At 42.6% G+C, this 27,178-nt stretch overlaps 1 protein-coding gene across 3 annotated transcripts in view; it reads right to left on the bottom strand.

Annotated features, from left to right (window-relative positions):
- The window catches only part of PAX5 (paired box 5), a 235,731-nt gene that overhangs the window by 132,400 nt on the left and 76,153 nt on the right, over window positions 1-27,178 (bottom strand). For all 3 annotated transcript variants that reach the window (XM_075128881.1, XM_048850890.2, XM_048850891.2), the window contains exon 6: window positions 21,916-22,091. In XM_075128881.1, the coding sequence (XP_074984982.1) occupies window positions 21,916-22,091 (176 nt within the window). The remainder of the gene's footprint in view (window positions 1-21,915; window positions 22,092-27,178) is intronic.

Genomic DNA, 27,178 nt, shown 5'->3' with positions numbered 1-27,178 from the left:
CTGGACTCTCTCCAATTTATCCACATCCTTCTTGAAGTGTGGGGCCCAAAACTGGACACAGTACTCCAGATGAGGCCTCACCAATGTCGAATAGAGGGGAACGATCACGTCCCTCAATCTGCTCGCTATGCCCCTACTTATACATCCCAAAATGCCATTGGCCTTCTTGGCAACAAGGGCACACTGCTGACTCATATCCAGCTTCTCGTCCACTGTCACCCCTAGGTCCTTTTCCGCAGAGAAATAAGGAATTCTGTCTAACTTAATCAATTGTGAGCTATGTCCCCGTAGCTTAGGATTACTAATTTAAGGCATCATATATTAAAAATTTGGTTTATGCAACTGGTTTTCAGTCACACATGGCTAATAATGAACATTTGAATAAATGATGACAATGAACAAAACACATTGAAGTCAATGAAAAGACTCCCATTTATGTGAATGAACTTCAGAAAAAGCACTAAATGCTATATCTACAGGCAGAAACCATCTGTTGTATCTTTTCAGTGAATGAATATATTTTTTGTTTTTAACCCAACACATAATTGTTCTGTGGATCTCGTTGCCACAAGACATTATTGAGGCAAAGAGGACACACAAAAAACATTGGAAATAGAACAATATTAAGTTCCTCAGTTACACTAGCTAGAGAAATGTATAATCGTCTATTGTGGTGGTTCTGCACCTTCTTTAGAAACATGATATTGGCCACTACTGGAGAAAATTCAAACAGCAGCATTGCTAGGTATTTCACTACTGATAATTTTGGCAGAAACATCCACGTTCCCTGGGATTGTGGGTGGAGTTTTCATCAAGTACCATCTATCCTTTTCCCCACTGTGCCCCTGGTAATGTAGGTGGCATCTGCAAAATCATAAATAAAGATAATAGCTTGTATTTTCATAACACTTCCTATCCAAGGTTCTGAAGGTATTTTATGAATGTTATCTAATATGGCCTCCTAACACCCTTTCCAGTAATACTGTCTGGATTTTGCAGATAAGGAAACTCAAGGTGAGAGAGGTTAAAAGCCATATTCCAAAACTGGTCATTGATTATGGGATACTCTCCTTCCCAGCTATTTCCATGTGATCTGTTTAAAAGGCAGCATGCTGCATCCTAGCTGGCTGCATTCTTCTTGCTCTAACTTTTTTCTTGCTGTTTTTCTAACAAAAATATAAAGCGCAAACACCCATAAAGTTACATATGTCTAGGGTGATCAGATAGCAATTGTGAAAAAAATGGGACAGGGGGTGGAGTGTAATAGGCACCTATATAAGAAAAAGTCCCAAAAAACAGGACTGTCCCTTTAAAAACGGGACATCTGGTCACCCTACATGATACGTCAATAAACATAGATCTTCTCTTTTGTCATTTAGGTGTGCTCTGATCACCTAAGGGAAGATTGCAAAGGAGATGCCCAAAATAAACCAGAGCTGGGAAGCAGCTAATGCAGGAAATGGAAGAAAACCAAGTGTAAAGGATTTGTAATACCACATTAAATAAAATATGGGTTTGTCTCTAAACTTAAAACCTTCATGTAAAAGTCACTTGGACAGAGAGGAAGACAAAGGACCTCATTGTCCGCTGCCTTGTACCTTGCATAGTCCTGTGCAAAGGAAGGATAAAATGCTACCACCCACCTTGAACAGAGATAAAGGCAAGGAGACAAGGTCAAGGCAAAAAGAATCAAGTCTTACACTCTACAAATGTGAAATCATCTAGTAATGTAATCATCTAGTAATAGTAATCATCTAGACTGTAGGCAGATCCTCCCGTAGCTTACAGAGCTCAATGGATCCACATGGTAAATATATACCTCCTTCCTTCCTCAATTCCTCTTCACCTGAATGTACACAAAATATCACCCAGGATTGGGAGCAATATCTCATAAAGCATGACTATATTTGTGTTGGAAGACCACAGCTATGACAAAGTTAATCCGAAGCATTACCCTACAGACAATGTTTTCCAAAGATGAATACTTCCACAAACAAAAAAACAAAATACAAGAAACAAAAAAAAAAAACAACTATGCGGTACCTCCCTCTGCTTCAAGACTAAGCCATGTTCAAGTCATCATGAGATTAGACCCCCCCAAAAAAGCAGTAGGTATTGCAGTATTTAGTGGCGTGTTACAAAGTTAAAGGTGAAGCAGCTCAAATAAAGTAAGCAACTCTCCAAAATCTTTGCTTATTTTCAGAACTGAACTCAAAGCATACCAGATGGAATTCTTAAATGTTGATATAAAATGTATTTATTTAACATTGTTGGGTTCCAGCTGAGGCAAGAGGTGGTCAAAAGTTTTCTAATTTCAATTTTGGGATCATTTGAATTGTAATTTTGATTTTTTGATCACCGCTCCCCCTCACAAAAAACGTTTGGACACCGTTTTTACTCTTTTTTTCTCATTTTTTGACCAGCTCTATCTGTGATTAGCGCTAGCAGATGGACAATACAGCAGGAAATATTCCCTCATAGTATGTCTGTCCAGAATGAGCCAGAAATGTCAGGAGGCAGCTTGTTCTTGCAAGACTTGCAACCCAGTTTTGCAGTCACAAGAGCTTGCGATAGTTGGAATAAGCTGCAGATAAGCATTCACAGTGGAACTGAAGTCAGAACCCTTAGAGAGTCCCTCACCATGACTAGTGTTGCATTTACACTGGAAAGAGAAGAGAAGGTAACTTCCTTGATGTATGTTTGTGATCCGCTACCAGACTCCACCATGGTACAAGTTAACAGCGCCACAATGAAGGTAACAGCAAAGTGGTTTATGACAGTCACAGATCAGGTCATACTGCATGCCACAAATACTAAATATATGACAGAAACCTCTTTTAGCATTGGCAGATTTTGGAATTATGTGGTGCTTCTTTCCACATGATGGTCAACAATGACTAACAGACAACGGGCCAAATTCACTACTGAGCCAAGTGCTGCTCTCATTTTCCCAGTGTAAAATCTCCAAGATCTCCTGAGACACATGCACATGTGACATGCAGCTGTTGCAAATCTGGAGCATGGAATCACCATAAGAAGCTCTCTTTCCTAATGCCATTGAGATAAATCCGCATTTCTGCCACTTACCTCAGACTTCCACCTGAAGTGAGAAACTATCCTCCACTGTCCAGACTTCTTTTTTCTCTCTCAATCAGAAATTGCCAAAGCTACAGCTATTTATTTCATGTATAGTATATAGAGATGGGCCCTAACCCATGATAAATATATACATGGGGTCAGACCCTCAGCCTGGGTAAGTCAGAACAGGTCCACTGTCTTCACGGGAGCTTCATGGATTCACCCCTGCTGAGGACCTGAGAGTTATTTTCCACTCCCATAACCCCTGCAATTGTCCATATATTGACCAGACAACCAGCTGAATAATAATAAGTACATAGTGGAAGAGAAAGAAAAAGAGCTGCAGCTACTGGGTTTGTACTCTCACTGCAGGACATTGAGGGGTACATGTCTGGTGGCTCTGCCGCCCCTCACTGATTCACCACTCTGCTGGGCTCGGGCTAGGAATGACTCACAAGTCTCCCTAGCTGCAGTGTCCAATCAGAAGTGAAGGGGGCGGGTGCAACCACAGGGCCAACGGACAAGAACTGTGGTAGACGGACCTCAGGGCCTGAAGCTCCCAAGCCAGGACAATGGGCCCTAGGGGCCAACCACAATCCGGGACAGTTGCGAGGGCTGTGATGGTTTCAAAAAACTCCTTTGAAAAAGTACTTGCAAATAAGAAAAAAAAGTAACTTGTGCTTTAAGTACCTTTAAAATGTACTTAAACACTAGCAGTAGCTGCAGCATATTTAAAGTACTAGTACGTAGAGTACTTCAAATTACTAATATACTTAAATACATGGGAACACTGAATGGAATATAACAGTTCTGTACAATCCTAACAGGAGCCTTCATTCAGCCTGACAGCTGCCATTATGACACATGCAGTTCATTGAAAACACAGGACTGCCAATGCTAATGTTCAAAATTCAGAAGTCAGGCCCCCAAAGTTCACGAGTGTGGCTTAAACATCGTGAGATTGAAAACAAACAAATAAATCCTGGGTTCTTTTCCGTTTGCCCTCTGGTTTTGGATTCTTTAGGGTGCAGTTGGGTCACATTTTCAAGCTTTTCTTCACAACCACAAGGGCAAGCAAATTACTTTTTCTTTTAAAGAAAGCGGAGATTCTTAGCTAATCACATGATTCTAGAAACTGGGATTTTAAGAAAATATTGGGAGATTTTCAATAAAACCATGGGAGTTGGTCACACTGAAAAACATTTGCCATACATCATTTGGTGCATTCTACCTTTTCCCATGCCGTAATTTAATCGATGAATAATGTGTGTGTTATTCGACCAGCTCTGTTTGACTGGTCAAATAAATATGTTATTTTAAGAATATTTTTTTCTACCATTCAGTGATAAGCAGCCAGTGACCCCCCCTAAATTTTGGGCAGACTGATGAGCTTCCTCTGAAAAATAACAGCAATGCCAGTCAGCTCCATTGTGTTAAACCCTCTCTAATAATTCGAAAATCCAATATTTTACTTTTCTACCACACTCTCCACCTCAGATCTCCAAGTGATTTATAGACATCACCGTTGTAAAGAAGGCAAGTCTTATTGTTCCCATTTTACAGATAAGACAACCAAGCCAGAGAACGGTTAAGCCTGCATTCCCCATTGACTTCCAAGATGAGTTGAGTACCTAACTCTCCTTTGTACCTTTGGAAATCTCCCTGAGAGATTCTCCCAGACTGCCCTTGGACAACAGTGGCAGAGCTCAGAACTCAAGGAAGGAGACTAAACATAAGTTCTCTGGGTTTTTAATCAGTGCTTTAATCTCATCATGCATTACATTTTAAGGGGAAAATGAAGATGCTACCAGCTATCCTTGCTCAGCTGCCCCTCTGTACATGGGACTTCACTTCATTTCAGACCCAATTATTCTTGCATTCCATACAAGTCTGTTATCCTGTTATTCATTATTTACATGAGAAATGAGGAATCATGTAACTGAGGTTCTTCTTCCGAATGAGATGGTTCCACTTGATTTTATTGTATTTTTATGTCCCCCACATTCTCACATAGCAGAGTGAGCAATACAATAGTCAGTGAGGAAGGGTTGACAAAACGGTGCTATAGCATGCAGTGGTATCCCGACAGCATGTGTTTCCTATATAGAGTAAAGGGAGAAACTGGTTTTCCAATTCACACCATGTAATGATACCTAGGAGATTCTGACTTCTTTAAATGATAAGCATTGTGAGCCTGCTCCATTAACTTCAGCGGGCTTTGAATCAAACCCTGTGTGCTTACATACTGCAAACATTCTCTGATGTAGCAAAGGGACTCTGAGGTATCTAGTCCTGATCATCACATCTAAAGACTCATGTGTGGGAACTGTCCATAGTCTGTTCAGAGTTGGAAAGGCAGAAAGAGCCCCTAAATATTTGTATATTTCAGGGGACACCCCCTCCTCCTCACATGCAACCACCACATTAGCATTTTCCATTCCAGTGCAACTGTACAATGCTGTCACTCAGGAAAGCAGGAAGGACACATCCAACAGCAGGAATTACCTTTCAAATCATTTAGCACATCGAGATGCCCACAGTTTACAGGCTATATTGGGATATATTTAAAATACTTCCCTCTGGTGTTTAAATTGCCTCATAAATATGGGAAATGCCGACAAAATGAGCTTGCAAATAAGAAGTTGGTCCAATAAAAGGTATTGTCTCTTGAAAATAAGAGTAATTTAGGGTGGAAATTCTATTGTGCTCCATTCAAAGCAAAGCCAGGATAATTGCAAAGTTATGATATGAAGCAATATTGTAGGATTCACCCATTAGCTGAGCTAAAAGCAGTATTTCTTGCTGCTCCTGTTACCCAAGTGCACGGGAAGGCAAGGGCTTTCTGTTTAAATTAGCAGACCCCATATTATCACTGCAGCCCATTGAACAAGTCAACAGGCAAGTTTATTTGCTTATAGATTTCTCTTTCACTCTCCTGTAGGTTTAACACAGACAGCAGGAAGTAGGTCAATATTACTATTACACAAACCTGTAGTGAGTGATGCTACTATGCAACATTGTGTTACTGTAGTCTCATAGCAAGCCAACTTCAGACAATTCTGTGTGTATTTTCCCAAGTGGTGGGCATTGCATACATACTGTAAATTGCATGGATGATCTCCCTGACTGTTATTTTCAAAGGAACAGAAACTGTTTCAGCAATTATATTGTATTCATCTTAGTCATATATTATGCTCTGACATATTGAAAATCTGATGAATGGTCAGTAAATCGGTGCTCTCCTTCAGTTCCTGGACAGAGTCCATTGTTTGCTTAACTATTGCTCATTGCTTGTTTTGAACTGATGGGCAGTTAATTGCAGCTCCGCCAGGGATATGAAAGCCCCACCTAGACAATAAACTATTTTTTTATTCTAAAGCCCATTTAATGCACTGACGTGGTCTTTGTCCCAAAACCTAGAAACCCACCTTTCTCCAGTGAAACACATGATGAACAGAAAGCTTAATTAAATTACCAAAAGTCCCGCCACCAAACCCCAGGGAAATTCAGACGTCTCCGATGGAAATAGGAGCGGAGTCTTCCTGATGTAACTCTGGGCAATGGTATCACGGATGCAGCTCCACTTGTGGAAACAATGGAAGCTCTAGCATAGGAAAGCACCTGTGTTTTTACCATCATAGTGTCTAACCCTGCTAGGAGACATGGTCATAAAACTGCTGACGACCACAAACACCCTGGCTCCGTTATAGCTCCCATCACTGGGAATCTAAATTGGCAGTAGTTCAACACTAGGAATATTAAGAAACAGTTCAGGGGTAATTTTAGTCTTTGAAGTGTTTATAAGCCTACACCAAGCATGCTTGAACACCAGAACTTGTCTACACTATGCTCCTTCTTTCCAGAAATGTTCGACAATTGCTACCAGCGATTTAGTTTTACTGGAGACAAGGTGCTAGCAGCTGCTGACATTTTAGCCACAGCACCCTCCAAGTCATTTTAGACAACATGATGGTTGGAACATGTGGTAGCCTGAGACCCAATCTGCACTAGGGCCCTGACTGGTGCTGCCTCCAGAGGGATAGAACTAGTGATAGCAACAGTGGAAATGTTTTGCAAACAAACAAAAACTTTTAGTGCAGAGACAACCTGTGAAATGGAGAAAGTAAGGACAAAGGAGACAGAGCACCAGGCAGAAACTGTTTTTCCTGGGAATTTATATTTCCACAGACAGGGATATCTGAGAGCAGGAAAGATGGAAAAAAGCAGTAAAAAACTGAGAGTGGATTATACTTAGAGTGACCAGATAGCAACTGTGAAAAAACAGGACGGGGGTGGGGGGTAATAGGTGCCTATACAAGAAAAAGTCCCCAAAAACAGGACTGTCCCTTTAAAAATAGGACATCTGGTCACCCTAATTATACTTTCAAAAAGAACTATCTCAGGGCTTTCTGTAGTGCATCACCAGTTCTTGGTTTGCCATAGTTTAAAAAATAAAAGTGCACTCTTCTGAAGTGCACCATTAGTTGCTTTGGAAAAAAACAAAAACACTCAGGACTTAAAAAAAAAAAAAGGCACCCACTCATGTCTCTGCCTGACATGAATATACATGTCAGATTAACAACATACAAGCACCAGAAAAACTCCTGGCAAGGAAAACATAATAAAGCAAGAGGAAAACAGTTGATGGATAAATTAAGGTCGCCTTTGTCACTGCAGCTGCTTCTATGAAGTAACTAGTACTGAAAGTTTTTTTAAGTCTTGTTTATTCTAAAAAACTCTTGATCTCTTGACAGTTCATTCATAAGCAATGGAAGGGACAGACAGCTAATATCCTACAATAGACTAGATCAGACACTATGGCAATGATACAGTATAAGAATCTATCAATAAGAATCTGTACCCCCTAGTTATCTTATTCAGCTGTCTGGACAACACTCATGCGGACATCCACCACAGCTGCTATGCTGTCTTTCACTGGCATAGGGTAGAACAGCAGCAGAACCAGATAGGTGGGGCTTTTCTCACCGTTCAGTTTTGTTCCTCAAACAAGAAAAATTTGCACAACCCCAGCTATTAGGACTAGTGAAAGTGGCAATAACCAAGTTTCTCTTTTATTCCTTTCTGTGTGATACCTTAGAGGCTGAAGCAAGGAGATGCACTGTGGCCCATCATAGTCTGCCTGAGATAAAGAAACAAAGAAAAATTGGAGACGATGAGGGTGTTTAAAATGCTGTAGCTTGATATTGTAGTTACTGCAGCTGAGAACCTAGGTAACAGGTTGTGTGATAGTGGAATTAAATCCAAGTCCAACGTACCTAGAAAGAACTAGTGCCGCGAGGATATTGCAATGTGTGCTATAGAGTATATTTAGAATTCTTATAGTCTGGGACACTGATAAAGATTCTATGTACCTACTCTACTAGAAATACTAGAAACAAATTCTCATCTCACTTACATCGTTGCAAACCTTTAATAACTGGAATCAATGGGTCGCAGATTAGAATCTGAAATAGGTATATCTTTCTTTTTACATCAAGTTTAAAAGTGACACACTTTTACTTTCAATGCAGTTTGTGAAATGAATAAAATGAACAATGGGCACAATCTTCGTGGGAAAAAATAGGTAAAAGCACATAGGTGTATGTATGCAGCATATTGAGACGTGGCAGAATTAGATTTATGCATTTATAATTTCAACAGGTATCATCTATGTTTATTTTTAAGCATATATTTCAATTTTTAATCGACTGACATTGTCACAGTTGCGGGAGATTACAGGAGAGTCCAGACAATAATTATTTAATGACAGTAGACGTCAAGATTCCAAACGTTAAAGCTTCATAACCATTAAAACACAAGTTGTCAAAGCATACAAAGCAAATATCCTTACATCAAACTTAAACAAGTTCTCATGCAGCATTTTTCTTACTTTGCCTATTGGTAAATTCAGGTGGTCGATGGAACATTTTTTTTGGCAGCTTGTGGTGTACATGGTGAAATTCATGTTTACCAACATTTACCTGATAAAAATCTAACTCTTCCAAGCCTACGTATGATCTTATTTGATTGTGTTTCTGTTAGGCAGCTAGTGGTATGGTCCTGGGCAGAACTTAAATACTGCTCTAGTGGGGCCGAAAGAGAATTTGTAAAGTTATGACATAAACCATCAGTCCCTTCTTCTTCGTGCTAAGGTGACTGAGCCTTCGCTTAAGCCATTGCTGCACTCCCATGGAAGGAGTCTTCATGGGTCCCCCCTTGCTGCACAGGGGAAGTAAGTAATAAGTGAGGGCAGCCTTTTAAAGGTATAGGTACTGTCCCCTCAGCTTTCCTGTCTGTGTTTAGGGGGTGGAGCCAGAGCCCCAAGCCTCTATCTGCTCATGAGAGGGGAGAAGGCTCTGGGACACTCACAATACTGGGAACCTACAACAGAATCTCACCCCAAAGCTCTTGCAGCAGGGAGGGATATTACAGCCTTACCTGTGATTACCCTGTCATTTTTCCCATTTGTGTTGCAATTAGAGCTTGGGGAAATCTTTTTGGTGAATAAGTTGTGAGCCAAAAAATGCAGTTTAGGGTCAACTGAAACTGTGGATTTGGGTCAAATTCAGAGAATAGTTTCCTCCTCCCTGTTTTTTTCAGCTGAATTTCAAAAAAGTAGACGTGTTTTAAATTTAAAAATGAAAAGTAGAAACACTGAGTTTCAAAAATGACAAAATAAATCTACAAAAGGGAGACAGTAAAAACAGAACCCGAGAACAAAACAGAACATTCAGTTTTGGGTTGAACAAAATGACCCAAAACAAAGGGGTTTTTGGCTTTTCATTTGAGCAAGAAAAAAAAGAAAAAAAGCAATTTTATTTTGCATAATCCCCAAACTAATATTTTTTCAGATTTTTTGGTTCAGATGCCAAATTTTTATTTTCCCATAAATTATTTTTATTTTAATATCCCTTACGTTCTTAAACTTTTAATACATTTCCCTTTTTTTCTGGAAGATCAGAAATACCATTAGCTGCTTTGGATAACAAAGGGCACCCTTTGCAGAGGTAGTGGCAGTCCTTCAGAAATAGAAAAGTTTCTTCTGACTCCTGTTAGCAAGCTGTAGGGTTTCTGCAGCTGCAGTTTCCATGAAATTTCTCAGCAACCAAAGTCAATTGTCATGCAATACACTGAGCAGCATCAGTCACACTGTTACCTTGTGTCACATAACACAGCACAATGTGACTGACCACCATCCAACATGACATGTCACAACAAGGTGCAATGCATGGGAAATAAAGACACTTTTTTCCTGGAAAATGTACACACAAAAGTCCACTGGTCAGAAAGAAGGGTAGCGGAGGTGGTTTGTTCATTTTTTGTTTTTTAAAAAAAGTTGTGCAGTTCCTCTTTCATAGGCAGAATTAAAAGCTAAAAATAACAATTGTTTTTGTTACAGCAGCAGGTATCTCCTTTCATCTCTCTCTACAAAGATGCATGTCTTTAGGGTGCAAAATGAAGAAAGCTACCAACGTTCCCTTCACCCACACAGTGGAAAGGTGGTCTTGTGGTTCAGGTACGAAACTGGGAGTCAGGAGATCTGGATGGAGTTCCAAGCTCTGGCACAGACTCCCACTGTGACCTTTGACAAGTCACAATTTTTCTGTGCTTCAACCCCATATGTAAAACCGGGCTAATAATACTTCCTTTCTCCCACCTATTGAGACTGTAAGGTTGTCAGGGCAGGGACTCTTTCATACAACGTGCATGCTCAGCACCTAACACAATGGGCCTTTGATGTCGGTTGAGCCCTCTAAACTCCATAAAAACAAATAATAACAGTGCAAGAGAATAGGGATCTTTGACTATTGAGCCTATTAAGGTGCTGGGTGCACTCAACTCCCCGTGAAGTCCATGAAAATTCTGAGCATTCAGCTCCTGGTAGGTTCAGAACAAGAGCTGAGCACAAACTGGAATTTCCATTCCACCAGAGATTTCGATAATTTGACATTTGTTTTCATTCCAGTTCAGAAATTATTGGCAATGGTCAGAACTATGGGAATTATTGACCCAAAATGAGAAAGTTGAGCCTGTTTGTTTAGACATTTTCCCACTGAAAATTTAATTGAACTTGACACATTCCCTAAAATATTTCATTTCCTACAAAAATGCATTTTCTGAGGGAAAAAACTGCCCCAATGGAAAAAACTGACCACCTCTATTTGAAACTGAAGAGTCCAGTTATGATGTGTCTTGACTAGATAATATCCATCACATATTTCCAGAACAATGAAAAAAAACTTATTTTTGCTGACAGCAGAAGTCATTTTGATTATTTGAGACAACGGTGATAGGAAGTATTGACTCACATTGACCTACAAGGAACAATGGAAATGTGAAGACAGGAGTGGCAATCAAGATAGACACTAGATATTTAGCTGAATTCACCCTGACAATTTAAAAGAAAAGAGGATGGCCAGGAATATTTCATCCATGGTGGGGGGGAGGAAATCCACAGACAGAGCACTCACAGGTTTCACTAACCTGGCCTGAGGAGGATGCATAACCAAGAGAACACTTACGAGATCACAAGAAGCATCCATCTTAAAGAAACAAAGAAGTTCAAAAGGAGTAATTATCATTGATCAAAATGTCTGCTACAATCACTTTCCCTGCTCCCTCATTATGAGGCGACCACACCCTTCTCCTCACTCTCAGTAGTCAAACTGTGGTGGTTCCATCTCATTTGAGCTTCTAGCAGGAGAGATTTGTTTAGCTGCTTTTTAGAGTAGACTCTTTGGTTTCACCCCAGATGTAAAAATACATTTACACGGATTATTTTTCAGGAGGGGGAGGGGCAGTGAGGAGGAAAGTAAAAAAAAACTCTTAAAATGGAGGGTTAGGTATCTCCATCCTTGGAGGTCTTTATCCAAGGAGCAGGTTTTGAACAGCCATGTTTTGCCAACGGCTGAAAGAGATAATAATGCAAGGGGTTGCCTTGCTTCCTAAGGAATTACTGCCCCCGCCCCTACTGAAATGCACTTTGAATCAAGTCCTGATGCATTGCACCCTATTTCCCCCCACTTCAACTCTTGGCCTATTTCTCAAAGCCACAATCTAGCCAATCAAAGGCGACTGGACAGGAATTCCTTCAAAGTCAATCAAAACTGCTCTTTAACTAGCCTGATGGAGCCTTTTGAACACTACAAAACACATGTTTCTCTGTGCCCAGAGCTGGCCACACTACTTTTCCCTAGAAGCCTCAGTAGCTAGATATCATGAACAGGATTCACCTCTACCACAGAGCTCCGTATGGCACTTTAGAGTTGTACCATTGGGCTATCTTCCAGGCCATCCACTCTAATATAACCTAAAGGTCAAACCAGGCCCCACCTTGTTAACTGGCCACCTTTTGTTTTGCTTTGGAACAGCATAGTCGCAAGTGCAAGAGATTTAAATGGATGACTCAAATCCTTCTGAAGAGAGGGCGGTCCTGCCCCAGGTCTTATACATGGTAAGCAAAAGGAAAAGGAAGTATATTTTACTCTCATTTATATAGTTGGAAAGGCAAATTGAATTCCACTCCAGACAAGAACCCAGCAGGGGCTGTCTCTAGTACATACACACACTCAGACAAACTGCGGGATTAGCTCCCTGTAAGTAGCAACGGGCCAGCAAAGCCAAAGTAACAAAGGCAAAGGCAGAAGGACAAGCTGTGAATTGCAATGCTATAATTGCCTCAGCAAAATATTGCAAGTCTGGGGATAAATTAGTTACTGGAAGGGGATGCATTCCTTTAAAAAAAAAAAAAGAGTCAGGGGTCAGACCCTTTGCACAGTTTAGCCTCCTGCGACCTTTGAACTTCGAGGGAGGTCACAGGCATGTCACTGTTCCCAGCTGCTGTCTTCTGCCTCTGCCCATCGCAGGCCCTTAGCCCTTTTCCATTGTGTAGTGGTATTGATCTGTTGGCAGCAATGGGCTGGATAATTAGCCAGGAATTAGGGTTTCTATTACAGCCAGGAGGCTGCCCCAGCTGATTTATCACCTGAATAATTTACTGTGATTGAAAGGAAATTAAAATGAACTCCATTTGACAACTGTGCACTTTTATGGGCTTTAGTGAAGACTCAAAAGCCAAATTAATAGCCTGGTGTTGTTTAATAGTCTACTGAGAGTAAATAGGGGAAGGGTTTTTTTCCTGATGTACTTTCTTGTGCCAGATTTAAGAGTTGCTTTCCTCCACCCCACCACGCTGCAATAAAACTACAGACAGAATCAAAGGTAGTTTTACTTAAGAGAGAAACTGCTTTCTAAATCTGTTTTCCTCCAAGGTTATTTTTACCCCTCCTATTCCACTGCCATTTTTCAGGGATAATAACAGTTGCAACTCAAACAACAAACGATGAAATGAGACAGTATTTATTCTCCATGAGAAGATGTTTTAAATCCTGCTGATTACTGTATACTGGAAGGCCATCTATTTCACTTTTCCAGGATGCTCTGCTTGGCTGTAAAAGCTATCCGGTGTAACGGTCATATTATGGAGAAGTACAAAGCAAATATTAGCCCTCAGGTAGCCCAGTCCAATGCCCACTGCAACCAAATGGGGTCTTTCATTGATTCCAACTGGCATTGGATCAGGGCCATAAAGAGCAGTTGTTTCAGACAGGGTTCAGTATATTGTATCATGATGAACTTCTTTTGGTTTCCAGGAAGGGAAAACAATTATTCGCAGTAGCACAGGTCGGAGTAGAGTCTCTAACTCTCTGAGGTGACTGCATTCTGATAGCTGCGTCCTGCTGGGCAAAGTGTTATCCCAACACCTTGTATCCCCCAATAGCCCAAATTTGGTTCTCAATTCTCTCCCAATGGCAGGGCTTTTGGGGTGGCTCACTGGGCATTAGAAACCTGTACTAAGCTGCTGAAGTATTGTGGTAAGTTGTGGCTTGTTAACTCCAAAAGGGATACAAAGAAGTTGGGAGTGGCTCTCTATTGAGAGAGAACTAGGAAAGTAGGCGCAGGGGGTACTGCAGGGAGGTACTTCAGGGAGAGAGAAGTTTAGCTGGATGTTAATTTTGTTTTAACTCATTGCCTTTGCGCACTATTTAGGAGAGGTTGGGACTCAGCCAGCCCTCAGTTTAACACCTGTAAAAACCACTCTGATGGCAGTGGGGTTTGCAATGGAATAACAGAGCAGAATTTGCAAAAAGAAAAGGAGGACTTGTGGCACCTTAGAGACTAACAAATTTATTTGAGCATAAGCTTTCGTGAGCTACAGCTCACTTCATCGGATGAGCAGAATTTGGCCCACAGACTTTACAAGTGGTGAATGAGTGAAAGATTGTACCCAGATGGTGTAACTGTAACCAGGGATGATTTTAGCACTGTCCAGTCTTAGACCACAGAAGGTTTTAGTAAGATTTCAATAAATATCGGCTTTATATTTTTTGTTGCATGATTCAACATGGTAAATTTCACTAGGAATGAACTTTAGAGATTCAAGGAATTTTCATACTTTAGTCATTTTTCCCCTTTAATACTCTAATAAGATTGGCAGAAGTCATCATTCATCAAAAACGTTAGTTTCTAACAGGAAACCAGGATGCGTTATTCATAGTCCAGTGGCTTTGCACAAGCACAAGCTTTGATCATGCCATCAGCTCCTCAGCTTGTACTCATTTAATGATTGCACTTTGCAAGTAGGTGAATCAGTTTAACCAGAAAAAAAAAGTTATTCATTATGTCATTGTCTTGTGTGTTGTTATACCTGAAGCCCAAATTCAAACTGGACAAGGAGGATTTTACCAGCCCTCTTTCACCGGTTTTATTCCTACAGATACTGCAGAGTCCTCTATGCAGTACAGATCCTTTAAGTGGAAAACACAAGCTCTCAGTCTGACACGTGGTTCTTTTAAGATTATTATTCATAGAAGTGAAAACTGAAAATTTTCAAAGGGAATTAAGCCCCTCTCTAAGCACAGGTGCCAAGAGACACATATTTGCTCCAGCTACCTTATCCTGATTCTTTCTAAAGCAAAGGAGATTTAAGGAGCAGTATTTCATTTTGAATAAAATTTCATTTTTTTCCTTCCACCTGATTGTTAAAAAAATGTGGATGACAAATCAAACTCCTGAATGCTTACCCAAATCCAAAATATTCAAATTTTATCCCAAACTGAATATGACGTCCAATCCAAAGGCAACAGGGAAATTGCTGCACAGTGCTGGGAATTATCTGCTATTAATAACAAGTGGTTTTCTTTTAAGTCTGTGATTTACATAGCGTTGTATTTGGTCACACCAGGTTATGCCTCATTGCGGCTCTGATCTAAGCCCTGTTGAAGTCAATGGAAATACTCCTGTTGGCTTCAATGAGGATTGGACCCATGTGGAATGCTTGGAGTGGACCCATGTGCAATGCTTGGCGTGTAACAGCAAATCCATTTAAGATGGAGACAAAAATCCAGTTTAGATTTTTTTTAAAAATTTATTTATTTATTTGTTTTTGGTAGGAAATTCACGACCTAAATCCTCTAGTTGTCTGATTCTGGTGCATATATTGGGCCAGATTTCCAGCTCGTGTAAACTGGAGTAGCTCCACTGATTGCAATGCAGCAACCCTGATTTATACCAGCTGAGACTCTGAGCTGTTGCTGTTAAACAATGGCTGTCATAGATAAATACAAGATTAGAAAACAATGTGGATCCGAGATTAGACCTGAACAAAACACGGTAGTCTTAGTCTACAGAACTTCACTGCAGATACATTTAGGTATGTTTTTGCACCACGGGTTTTTCCATTTCAAGTTCAAAAGAACATGAAAATCTCAAAGTGAAACTCAGATGAAATGTTTTGAAGCTACCAAGTTTCATGTTGTTTGTATCCAAAATTATAAACGCAGAGCTCACTGCCTAGCCCAGCGATCCCCTCGTTCCAAGGGCAATGGGGATGCCCTTTACCATTTGCTGTCCTTGGGATGGGAGAGGGAAAGCGGCGTATATCTCCTCAAACCTCCAGTGCCTCAGAGCTGGTCAAAGTTGATTTTTCAGCAACATTTTTCATCTGTTTCAAATATGGACCACAGAAATGGGATGGATTTTTCACATTTGGGTGAAAAATGTGTCCCATTTTAACCAGTGATAGAAATGGCTGGAATGTTTTCCAGTGACAAATTTCATCCAAGTATTGAATTTCAATGGGCGGGTGGGGGGAGAAACCAGGATGAATTTTTCACAGTTAGACCTGGGTACCGCTGACCCAAGTTGAGCGCCAAGGTAGCCCAGCTCGGATGTGAGCAGCCACAGTGCAAAACCAGTCAAGAGTCTGGTTTCCCACACGTGCTCTCCTGTGGTTCTTGGTGCTGCCATCAGCTGATCCACTTTAGGGTTCTTTCCCAGCGAGTAGTGGGAGATCTGGTCTGTCCTTCTGGGCTCAAGAGCAGAATTGTGGCGAGGCAATGAAGGACTATCAGCACAGAGTGGAACTAGTCTGTGTCCTCCGTGGAAAGTGGGCAGAGCCAGCTGAGTAGAAGCAGGACCAGGGCTTTAGCCTATTGCCCCAGATGGGCCAACTAGTCCAGATTAAAGCACCAGCCCATGCCCAGCTGAGACAGTTTTGTGCGTGGACGGGGATAGGTTGGGGCAACACCTAAGCAAAAGCCGAGTTAATTCTGCAGTGAAGACACACCCTAAGGCGCTGTCTAGACTGGAGACCAGCACTGACAACAGCTGTCTGTGGCCTGCTGTCCGTGTAGCTGCACTGTTACAGCGCTTAGTGCAGACAGGCAAAGCCAGTCTTTTCACTGGTGGAGTCTGCACCTGGCCTAAGCTCCTCCAGTGCAAACAGTAGCTTTGCCTGTTGACAGCAGTGATTGTGCCATGCAATTACACGGATGGCGGTAATCAGGGCCAGCCACCCAGCCTATGTAAGGCTTAATCCAATTTACATAAATTTGTGCTCATTAAACATCTCCTGGTTTTCTGCCTGAGGCTGCTGGCAGGTACGGGTAAAACCAGTTCAGCTGCTGGTGGCACTAGGAACAGTAACAGGATGTGGAGCCCGACAACAGCAGCAGAGTTATATCCCCGTCCCTCAGAAGATAGATGCTCTCGGGTGACCAATTGGCATGTCCCACGAAGCTCCATCAAGGGGTAGCTCACCACAAGACCTGGCCCCCACACCAAGATGACACCAAAAAGAAAAGCAGGTTCTGATCCCAGCCTGGGAAAAGATGGTTTGAACGTCTTTCTTTGACGATGGACCAGAAATATGGGAAGCTCAAGCTGGGTTTCTTTGCTGTGACTGATCAGAAAGGTCAGATGGTGTCAGTTTGTTTCTTGATTAGAAGAATGCAACAGGGCTTCTGGTGCAAATATTTGTGAGAGAGAATTTAAAATTCAGTTTCCAGGAATACATGAAATCTATGTTATGCCAAACGTTTCTGCCAGTGCAAACTGATCACGGGATGCTTGCAGAAAGTGAACACATAAGGGCACAAAATGACAAAAGGAATTAATATTTACAGGAAGGGTTCTTTTGCATTTCCCCCCATCCAGAACGCGTATGTGCAAGGGGATCAAATTAAGGTTTCACGGGTGACCTTAATTCTGGCATTTCTTAACTTTTGAGTGCTTGACCTTACAACCTTAACATTACAACATGTACATATGCATTTATGCATACAAAACTGTACATTAAAAGAACATGTAGGTTGCAAAGCCAACCACCCAAAAGTTAGGAAATGCTAGAACTAAGGTTCTGTTGCAACCTTAGTTCGGCCCCCTTGTGTGTCTGTGTGCACTGACTGGATGATGCTCACTAAATGAACAGCTATTCAACATTTTGTTTTCTCCTCATTGTTCAGTGTCTGACCCGCAGGCCTTATTTACTGCACACTATTCCAACCCTGCTCTGGAGATAGAATTATTAATTTCCTCCTGGGCTTTTCTATGGTGCTTATCACTAGATTCACCCCCCAAAAACATGAGTGAATGTGGTTTCACAACACCCCTGCCTGAAGTCTCTCAGATGTGCCAAATGCTCTGTATAAACCACAATCAATCAGTTTACCCACCTCTGCATTGCAATCACCCCTGGGGTACCACACAGCAGCTGTTTTGCAGATTGGAGGGAAAAACTACACAACACTTCAGGGCAGGAAGCAAAAACGAATACCACAGAGAAATGAAACTTCAGGTGAAGCACAGTTACCGAAGCTGGAATTGATGCTGTCACACCTACTTGCGTGAAAAGTGTCCTGAGGACTTAAACCATCTGTCATCAGGCACAGCATTTCCAGAGCCAGGCTGTGGCATTTTTTCAGCACTGACTCAGAAGCTGCACCGGTGCCTCTGGTAGCCTGGAATTCCTTTAGAAGTCCCCCACTCCAGTCCTGACACAGCTGAATCTTACTTAGCTTATGGGGTCTGACAACCGCACATTGTGAGCTGGCATGGGCTATGCCCACGCTAGACTAAAACAAAATGTGAAGAATAAAATTCAATAGACTGAGAACAGGCAGCGGAACATGCCCATGAGGCATCAGCAGGACTGCTTATTTGGGTAAGCGTTCACCAAGGTAAGTAAGCGCCCTAAATCAGGACATAACACTGACACATACACAGAGCCATGTCCCAGCAAGAGCCCGTGGGAGGATTTCAACCAGTTCGGCCTGAATTCCTTCAGAGTGGGAGCGCATAGGGGCAGAGGCACTGCCAGCCACGCAGTGAGTGCAACCTGCTCCCTGCACCACACCTAGACCTAGTCCATGGTAAGCTACCTCCAAACACAGTTCTCTTCTCCATCCTGCATTGAAGATCTTCAGCCTCATCTACACATGGAGCTCCCGCGGCCATCTATTCGTGCTCCACATGCGAGCATCAGACAGAAGAGTTTTGCCTTTAGTTTGCAGACCCTCAGTTTAGAGCTGACACCAAACTAACATGCTGCAATCCAAACACCACAAACTTTGAAGGAGCTCAAAATCCAAACCAGGATCCACCTCTAAACGTCGCAGATGACCTTTCTCTTCATGACAGGCTGAGCCAAAGCCCAAGCGCCAATGCCCCGAACGTCTCAAAACCTAGATGTGCATTTTATAGCGTGACCACATCTCCATTCACCACTCATTTGAAAATCCGCACGGGGGGCTCCCAAGGCAGAACTGTGGGAGGCTCCATATTCGAATGGATAGAGAATTGTAATTCACCTGCGTGAATAGCGGACCAAATCCTGGAGCTCCCACTCAAGCAAACCATTTCTTGAACTCAAGAAAGGCTGAGCCTAAGTAAAATTACTAAAACTGGAAGCGCTGCAGACAGTTGTGGATATTTACCTGAGTTAGGGAGTAGGCAGTTTATTGTCACAATGGGCCAGAATGCCACACCTCTGGGTCGAATGACTTGCATAGCATATTTCTGTATCTCCTCAGCAATAGCTAATCATTCCTACCCCCATTGCTAGTTTAGCACCTGACCCATAGGCCCTTGAACTCAAAAGTATTCTTTCCATTAAGTTCAGTGGCCTTTGGATCAGGCTTTTAAGGCTGCTGTGACTATATTGCCAGGAGATTTCTGGTTTTCCCCTTCTAGCAATTAAGATCTTAAACATTTTGTTTATAATTGATTTCTTTGGATCTGAGACTGGAGCCAGAGAGACTCCCCATTTTGGGGGTCTTCATGTCTGCAGGGCTAGGCTGGCCTCTCTTAGGAGGCCTGAGGTGGGCTCCATCTGCTATAAGTTATGGAGCAGAGCTACGGTACATAGCGTCAGCGTTCATTAGGATTGCCGGTCTTCTAGCTGTGAAAATAAAGACCAGCCTGTCGTGCAAATGGAAACCCTGAGTCCAAGCTTCCCCAGACAGGCGAATGCACTCAGACCTCTATAAGGCAATCAGGCTGCAAACTCCATTTTTGATTAAATTTATCAAATCCTATGAAGGCCAGTTCTGCAGTGCTGAACACCCTCAGCTCCCAGTAACTTCAACAGGAGCTACAGACACTCAGAGGTTCTCAGTAGGTGCTCAGCACCTCACAGCATCAAGCCCTTAAGCCCAGAACCTCCAAGGTATGGAGACACCTAACGGATAGATTTCAGTGGGAGTTAGGTGCCTACGTACCTTGGAGGATCCAGGCCTTAGTTATTAACTTAGTGGGCCCATTCCTCCCATTTAATTCACAACTAACAAGCAGGACCAGCCAGCCACCCAAAAATACAGATAAAAAGGATCTGATGCGATCAATCTTCACCACAGCCAGCTGACTGTGTGGTGGTCAGGATAGCACAGCACTCCTGGGCTGATCCTTTTGTTCTGCTTAGACTGAGCAACAGGCCCACCGCCAGGGTTCGGTACCCTACAACACTTCACCCGCCCAGATCTGTCGCCGGGCTGGGTACTCGGACTTCACACTCCAATTCCGAGTGACGCTGGATCCTTCAGAATCTGGAAGATTCAACAAGGTGGCAAAGCGGTCTTTTTCCACCACAGCATTTTCTTTTTAATCATTTTTGACCCGTGAAAGTAAGGAAACTGAAAGAGAACTATCAGCTAAAAACTTTTATGTAGCCAGTGTGGAAAGAGTCGACGATGTGGACAAGTGCTGTGCTAGCATCTCCACGTTACCACGACGGACGGACGTTAGCGATGGACTAATCACCATCTAGTGGCACCCCACGGCATTTCACTCTTTGAGTCTCTCAGTGCTTGCTTTCCTCTCACCCACAGCGACAGCCTTGTTTGCTTTTTCTAACTAGGAACAAAACAAGCCCATTGTGATCTGAGCCTCCTTCCCTCTGCCCCATCACTGCTGGATATGAACTGTGACCTAGTGGAAAGGGGCTTTACAAGTTCAGGTTCAGAGTTGCAACATTCATAAATAGTGCACACTGCAACAACCACAAAACCAATCAGAAGCTTCTCCAATATTTAGAGATCACACTGGTGATCGAAGGCTCATGGGATTTCCAACATAATGCATAATTTTCAGCACTGCAAAGGACTCTCTCAAAAAACTAATAGCAACATATTTCTCCATTCCTTGAGCTCCTACCAGAACCCAGATTTATCCAGGATGTTCCCACTTTCTGGATATCCCTCCATTGCTCTCAAGCAAGGGAGATCAGTCCTTCCATCTTTACATCCTGGAACCCTGGTTCAACAGTGGAAATGCAGGAGATTACCAGTGATTAATCGGATGTTTTGCTAAATACAGAACCAGTGGCAAGTGAACCCTATATTTGAACGGCCAGCAATAGTTTAATTTCTACATCACACAGAGGACAGAAAAGACACATTCTGCACCTGTGACTAAATAGCAGGCAGTGGCCTAACAGCAGCGAGAACCTGCTACTTAGCAAACAAACAGAGTAAGTCAACACCTGTAAGTGCTTTATGCCCATATGTGAAAAATGGGAGTGAAAATATAAGATCTTCCTAAAAACAGGACCAGATTTTTCAGAACTACACAACTGATCTGCACATGTAATCATCCAAACTGTATACACAAATCAGGTATTTGCCTGAGCAAATGGCCAGTTAGATGACAGACTGGTCATTTACATGTGCAAAACCCCACTTTATATGCACAGTCACAGTAATTATGCACCCAAATTAGCTGCACAATTCTGAAAACCTTGCCCTTCTTTGCAAATCCTGCTATATAGCTACCATCCGATGCAACTTCACACCCCAAACACTTTGTATCCTTTAAGCAGCATCTTTTAAAACCAAACTCCTGTATGACTGCTGTGCACTTATTGCTATAGAGTTTGACATGATACCCACTCTCCAATGTTCTCCTACTTAGAATGAGAGAACTAAGTGTTTGGTGATCTCCTGCAAGAAAGTGTCTACAGCCAGAAAGTGTGCATTTGGAAAGCTTGGTGGTTCACAATCGTACCTGCTCTGGTTTGATGGGTTCAGTTGTTGTGAAGATGTCAGAATAATGTTGCCTCTCGAAGACCCGATCCAACACTTCTAACTGCTGCTGGGTGAAAAGATCTCCTCGCATCTGTTTCCGAAGGAAATCTCTACCCGGGAGGGAATGGCCATTTGGTACTGGAGATTCCTGAATACCTTTCAAAGATGACAAAATACACAGAAGAATAAATAGCTATTACAATGACCGCCACAGCACAGAGGCCTCTCACTGTGTTCCACTCTGTCCTTTGATTACATGTGTCAGCGTGTTCAAAAGCCAAAGGAAAAGTTAAACATTTGTAGAAGAGACTCTATTAAACAGCAGGGTCATTTATAATAGAAAAGTCTTAACGCAATTTCCTAAACACATTCCATTGCTAACTTCATAAGGTTCTGTAAAGGCTAGCTTTCTCTTAGGTGCAAATGGATATTTTCAAGTCCAAAGTGTCTTTATCCTGATACATAACAAAATTATCAGGATCCAAGGGATAAACATTTACTGTTATCAGTAATCTTTAAAAAGGCAGTTCTCCATGCCCCCAAAAACAAACGTCAGTGGCAATGGACATGTTCCATTGTTACCATATGCCTAATTCCTGAGGGTTCATAGCATCAAGACACAGCAGCTGAGGTGTTACAGGCAGATTTTCCTAGCCCCTCAGTCATACACACACGCTAAATGTATTAGCTGCTTCTTCTACCTGCAGAATAAGGGTGTTCCTGCTGTGCTGCAAGCCACATTTTTCACTGGTGAATTTCAGTGCGACACTAAACTTTGCCGTCTGCTCTATAGCAGTGGAGGGCAGAGCAAAAAGAGGCCTGTTTGCAGCCAGCTCCACCTTTTCTAGGTAGTAGCCCACCAGCCAATCCCAGGGCTGGTCAGAAACTAGGACTGACCAATAGCAGCCCAGCTATCAAAGATGGCCTGGCACTCGCCAATAGGCACCATGACTATATCCTAGAGGGTCTGGCCTGCTTTGCCCTCTTGGCTCCTGACTCACAATCCAGTGTCGGTTGTAGTGGCCACTTGTATTAGTTATAAGATTTTACCGTAGCGGTGGGATGGTTAGCTCCTGAAGATCAATGGGTGTTTTCTAGGCCCATTCATTTCGCAGAGACTAGCAACATTGCTCAGCAGTTTTGCCAGCTCCAGAGGTTCAAAAATCATGAAACAGGCCCCCCAAAAATCAAGAGATTGACTTAAAAGTAACAAGATTTTCAGAAGATAAAAACATGGTTGCTTTTTATTTGCCTTTTGATTTCTGAGCCTTTAAGATGCACTTGGTAGCATTTTCATGATTTAACTGGGAATTGGTCCTGCTTCGAGCAGGGGGTTGGACTAGATGACCTTCTGGGGTCCCTTCCAACCCTTATATTCTATGATTCTATGATTCTGTGATTCATGCCTTTCCCTGCAACCATGAGGGCTACAAATGTACTTTTATTAAACGAAAGCTGAAATTCTCCCATATTCACATGACTCCAGGAGCTTTAAATAAAAACACCAGATACCACATGACTTGCAATAAATTGTGAGAGCTGGCAACACTGCACTAGCTACCAAAATGAGCACATTTTAAAGACAAGGGCTAGCCTTAAAGACAGTTTGAGTTGTATAACTCAAACATACCCTACGAGATAAGGTTTTATTTACATTTAAGATGGCTTCCATTATGAATGGCTTGTAGATGTCCAGCAGCATTAACAATTGTTACTACAGGTTCTGCATCATTTAAACTTGCAGATGGCAAGTATCTAAAGAGATCTATGCAACAACCACTCTTCCTGTAGGACCCAATCCTGCGCCCTTTGAAATCCATGCCGAACTCCCACTGACTTACATTTATGCAGGATTAGGTCTTTATGTACAGCGGTTAAGATTTTTAAAAGTAATTTTGCGTGCCCAACTTGAAACAATTTAAAGCCCCTTCGTTTCCACAAACCTCAGCGCACCAACACTGAGAAAATCAGAGCCCTTTAAGGTGTATTAAATTGGATCCTCAAAAGTGAGGTACTTAAAATCACGAATCACTTTGGAAAACTTTGGCCAGCATCTTTAACATACTGGTCCCACAGAATGTGTGGTTGCTGTTAGGAAGACAAACCAGGAAAAAGAAAGAGGAATCCTTTTGTTTTATAGCCAATGATTCAAGTCATAACCTCTTTTTATTTACCTGTTTAGACACAGTCATTCTGATTTAAATTAGGAATATCACCGGTAGGTTTATTTAACAGTTTTAAAGTCAATTTTTTAATCCATCAGGGAAAATCTGAACTTGTCCTTTGAACAGAATGTCTAGACATGCATACAGTAGTGTGAAAAGGTACAAAGGTTTACAGGAGAGCAGTGTATCTTTAAATCTTTTTTCTATTCCAAATCAAATAATATCTAATAGACCTAGTGCTGGGTTTAGTCAACCATGGCTTATAAAATTAAAATTCTGGTTGCTAGCTGCATGGTAGCAAAAGGCCAGGGAGCCCCTGTCTACAGAGCATGGAAATGCCAGCTTTAAATTTCAGGTTAAACCAATGTTATTCACAATTTGGCTTTGAAGTTAAAGCTTTACACAATTTCAGCCTAGGAGGGGGTGATGAAAGGGAGAAAAATAATCTAAGATATAGAATGACCCGGAAAATGTTCCATGCGTTTCTAATGGTTCCTGCAATGTTTATATATCAAAAGAGTGGGTGTATAATTGGATCTGGTTTTGTTTAAATATGGTGCAGTGGATTCTAGTTTCACGAGAAACAATTGCAACACCACATATTTGCACTAAGCACATCCATTGATTTTTTATTTATTTATTTATTTATTGGTGGGCATATCTGAAGATTAGAATTAGCTTTATTTTGGCTCAAGCCATCATTTGGTTACATCACCGGATGTTACTGACTACCTGGGTTACCAAAAATAACTTTCAGAATCGTAAGTAGTAGCAGTAGAAGTATTTAGTAGCATTACAGTTGCTCCCAAAAGCCCCCGTCAGGATCAGGGCCCCATTGTGTAGGCGCTGTGCGAACACCTAGCCCTGGTCTACACTAGGACTTTAGGTCGAATTTAGCAGCGTTAAATCGATTTAAACCTGCACCCGTCCACACAATGAAGCCCTTTATTTCGACTTAAAGGGCTCTTAAAATCGATTTCCTTACTCCACCCCTGACAAGTGGATTAGCGCTTAAATCGACGTTGCCGGCTCGAATTTGGGGTACTGTGGACACAATTCGATGGTATTGGCCTCCGGGAGCTATCCCAGAGTGCTCCATTCTGACCGCTCTGGACAGCGCTCTCAACTCAGATGCACTGGCCAGGTAGACAGGAAAAGAACCGCGAACTTTTGAATCTCATTTCCTGTTTGGCCAGCGTGGCAAGCTGCAGGTGACCATGCAGAGCTCATCAGCAGAGGTGACCATGATGGAGTCCCAGAATCGCAAAAGAGCTCCAGCATGGACTGAACGGGAGGTACGGGATCTGATCGCTGTTTGGGGAGAGGAATCCGTGCTATCAGAACTCCGTTCCAGTTTTCGAAATGCCAAAACCTTTCTGAAAATCTCCCAGGGCATGAAGGACAGAGGCCATAACAGGGACCCGAAGCAGTGCCGCGTGAAACTGAAGGAGCTGAGGCAAGCCTACCAGAAAACCAGAGAGGCGAACAGCCGCTCTGGGTCAGAGCCCCAAACATGCCGCTTCTATGATGAGCTGCATGCCATTTTAGGGGGTTCAGCCACCACTACCCCAGCCGTGTTGTTTGACTCCTTCAATGGAGATGGAGGCAATACAGAAGTAGGTTTTGGGGACGAAGAAGATGATGATGAGGAGGTTGTAGATAGCTCACAGCAAGCAAGCGGAGAAACCGGTTTTCCCGACAGCCAGGAACTGTTTCTCACCCTAGACCTGGAGCCAGTACCCCCCGAACCCACCCAAGGCTGCCTCCTGGACTCAGCAGGCGGAGAAGGGACCTCTGGTGAGTGTACCTTTTAAAATGCTATACATGGTTTAAAAGCAAGCATGTGAAAGGATTACTTTGCCCTGGCATTTGCGGTTCTGCCTTTGCAAAAGGTTTCTGGGGAGGGCAGCCTTATTTCGTCCTTCATGGTAGGACACTTTACCACTCCAGGCCAGCAACACGTACTGGGGAATCACTGTAGAACAAAGCATTGCAGTGTATGTTTGCTGGCATTCAACCAAAATCACGCGGTGGGAGGAGGCAAAATGCGACCTTGTAACGAAAGCACATGTGCTATGTATGTAATGTTAACAGCAAGGTTTACCCTGAAAGAGTGTAGCCACTGTTTTATAAAATATGTCTTTTTAAATACCGCTGTCCCTTTTTTTTTCTCCACCAGCTGCATGTGTTTCAATGATCACAGGATCTTCTCCTTCCCAGAGGCTAGTGAAGCTTAGAAAGAAAAAAAAACGCACTCGCGATGAAATGTTCTCCGAGCTCATGCTGTCCTCCCACACTGACAGAGCACAGACGAATGCGTGGAGGCAAATAATGTCAGAGTGCAGGAAAGCACAAAATGACCGGGAGGAGAGGTGGAGGGCTGAAGAGAGTAAGTGGCGGGCTGAAGAGAGTAAGTGGCGGGCTGAAGACAGGGCTGAAGCTCAAAGGTGGCGGCAGCGTGATGAGAGGAGGCAGGATTCAATGCTGAGGCTGCTGCAGGACCAAACCAGTATGCTCCAGTGTATGGTTGAGCTGCAGCAAAGGCAGCTGGAGCACAGACTGCCACTGCAGCCCCTCTGTAACCAACCGCCCTCCTCCCCAAGTTCCATAGCCTCCACACCCAGACGCCCAAGAACGCGGTGGGGAGGCCTCCGGCCAACCAGCCACTCCCCCACAGAGGATTGCCCAAAAAAAAGAAGGCTGTCATTCAATAAATTTTAAAGTTGTAAACTTTTAAAGTGCTGTGCTTAAAGTGCTGTGTGGCATTTTCCTTCCCTCCTCCACCACCCCTCCTGGGATACCTTGGTAGTCATCCCCCTATTTGTGTGATGAATGAATAACGAATGCATGACTGTGAAGCAGCAATGACTTTATTGGCTCTGCAAGCAATGATTAAAGGGAGGAGGGGAGGGTGGTTAGCTTACAGGGAAGTAGAGTGAACCAAGGGGTGGGGGGGTTCATCAAGGAGAAACAAACAGAACTTTCACACCGTAGCCTGGCCAGTCATAAAACTGTTTTTCAAAGCTTCTCTGATGCGTACCGCGCCCTCCTGTGCTCTTCTAACCGCCCTGGTGTCTG

Source organism: Caretta caretta, chromosome 5 (genome assembly GCF_965140235.1).
Source record: "Caretta caretta isolate rCarCar2 chromosome 5, rCarCar1.hap1, whole genome shotgun sequence".
NCBI classification, from domain to species: domain Eukaryota; kingdom Metazoa; phylum Chordata; order Testudines; family Cheloniidae; genus Caretta; species Caretta caretta.
Note: the sequence above shows the minus strand (reverse complement) of the source record. Positions and strands in the feature narration are given on the sequence as shown.